The sequence below is a fragment of the Clarias gariepinus genome, chromosome 1 (genome assembly GCF_024256425.1).
Source record: "Clarias gariepinus isolate MV-2021 ecotype Netherlands chromosome 1, CGAR_prim_01v2, whole genome shotgun sequence".
NCBI classification, from domain to species: domain Eukaryota; kingdom Metazoa; phylum Chordata; class Actinopteri; order Siluriformes; family Clariidae; genus Clarias; species Clarias gariepinus.
This window is the reverse complement of record NC_071100.1, coordinates 27,705,001-27,706,223: the sequence shown is the minus strand read 5'-3', so window position 1 is coordinate 27,706,223 and position 1,223 is coordinate 27,705,001. Positions and strand designations below refer to the sequence as shown.

The 1,223-nt window shown below is 46.5% G+C and overlaps 1 protein-coding gene across 1 annotated transcript in view; it reads left to right on the top strand.

Annotated features, from left to right (window-relative positions):
- Window positions 1-292: 292 nt before the first annotated feature.
- rwdd (RWD domain containing 4) overlaps window positions 293-1,223 on the top strand; it is an 11,338-nt gene continuing 10,407 nt past the window's right edge. The window contains exon 1 of the mRNA XM_053514056.1: window positions 293-537. Coding sequence (XP_053370031.1) covers window positions 514-537 — 24 coding nt within the window. The 5' untranslated portion in view covers window positions 293-513. The remainder of the gene's footprint in view (window positions 538-1,223) is intronic.

The following is a 1,223-nucleotide window of genomic DNA, read 5'->3' as shown; positions in this document are numbered from 1 at the left end:
AATGGTGAAAATCACAACCCAGAATTATTAAGATGATTTTGCATGCAAATAAATATGAAATGATGTCTAATAAAAACTTTGTACAATGTATTATATGGGTGGAGAGTTCATAAAAAAAAGGAAAGAAAGACAGAAAGAAACAAAAAAAAAAAAATACTTTCTTTGGCCAATCAGTTTGGTCTGTCCACATGCCATCCGGCACATCGGGCAACAATTCAATGACCCAGGATCCTGTTGATTGAAGCCCCACTCTGAAGATATATCTGTTGTTTTCTGTGAATGACGCCTGATTGTCATTGTTCCGATAGGGGGCAGTGATGAGACTTCACGCCGATTCATTTCGAGCTCTAACTCTGTGGTGCTGAGGCCGGAGTTTAGAGCCTGAAAGTGTCGAACAGTATGAGTGGTTCAGTCTGGTTATATAATCCTTGTTACAGATATAAATTAGATCAATAGGGATTAGCGGTGATATTCAGGCTGAAGTGAGTGGAGCGGCGAGCTGATAAATAAAACATGACTGCCAACGAAGAGCAGGAGGTAAGCGGGCGTGTTAGCGTTGTGGCTAACCGGCTAACTGCATGCACACGAGCCTAACGTGGAGTGTGTGTGTGTGTGTGTGTGTATCTATCTATCTGATTCTATGTGTGTGTCTTTTAGTCTCTGTCTTTGTGTCAATCTGTGTCTGTCTGTCTGTGTGTGTCTCTGTGTGTCTGTCTGTCTGTGTGTCTGTCTGTGTCTGTCTGTTTGTGTGTGTGTCTCTGTGTGTCTGTCTGTTTGTCTGTCTGTGTCTGTCTGTCTGTGTGTCTCTGTCTGTGTCTGTCTGTCTGTGTGTCTCTGTCTGTGTCTCTGTGTGTCTGTGTGTTTCTGTCTGTGTGTCTGTGTTTCTGTGTCTCTGCCTGTCGGTGTTTCTGTGTCTGTCTGTGGGTGTGTCTGTCTGTCAGGGTGTCTGTCAGTCTGTCGGTGTGTCTCTGTCGGTCTGCCTGCGTGTCTCTGTCGGTCTGCCTGCGTGTCCCTGTCGGTCTGGCTGCGTGTCCCTGTCGGTCTGGCTGCGTGTCCCTGTCGGTCTGGCTGCGTGTGTGTCTCTGTCTGTGTGTGTGTGTGTCTCTGTCTGTGTGTGTGTGTCTTTGTGTCTGTCTCTGTGTCTGTCTCTGTCTGTCTCTGTGTCTGTGTCTGTCTGTCTTTGTGTCTGTCTCTGTCTGTCTCTGTCGGTCTGTCCATTGTCT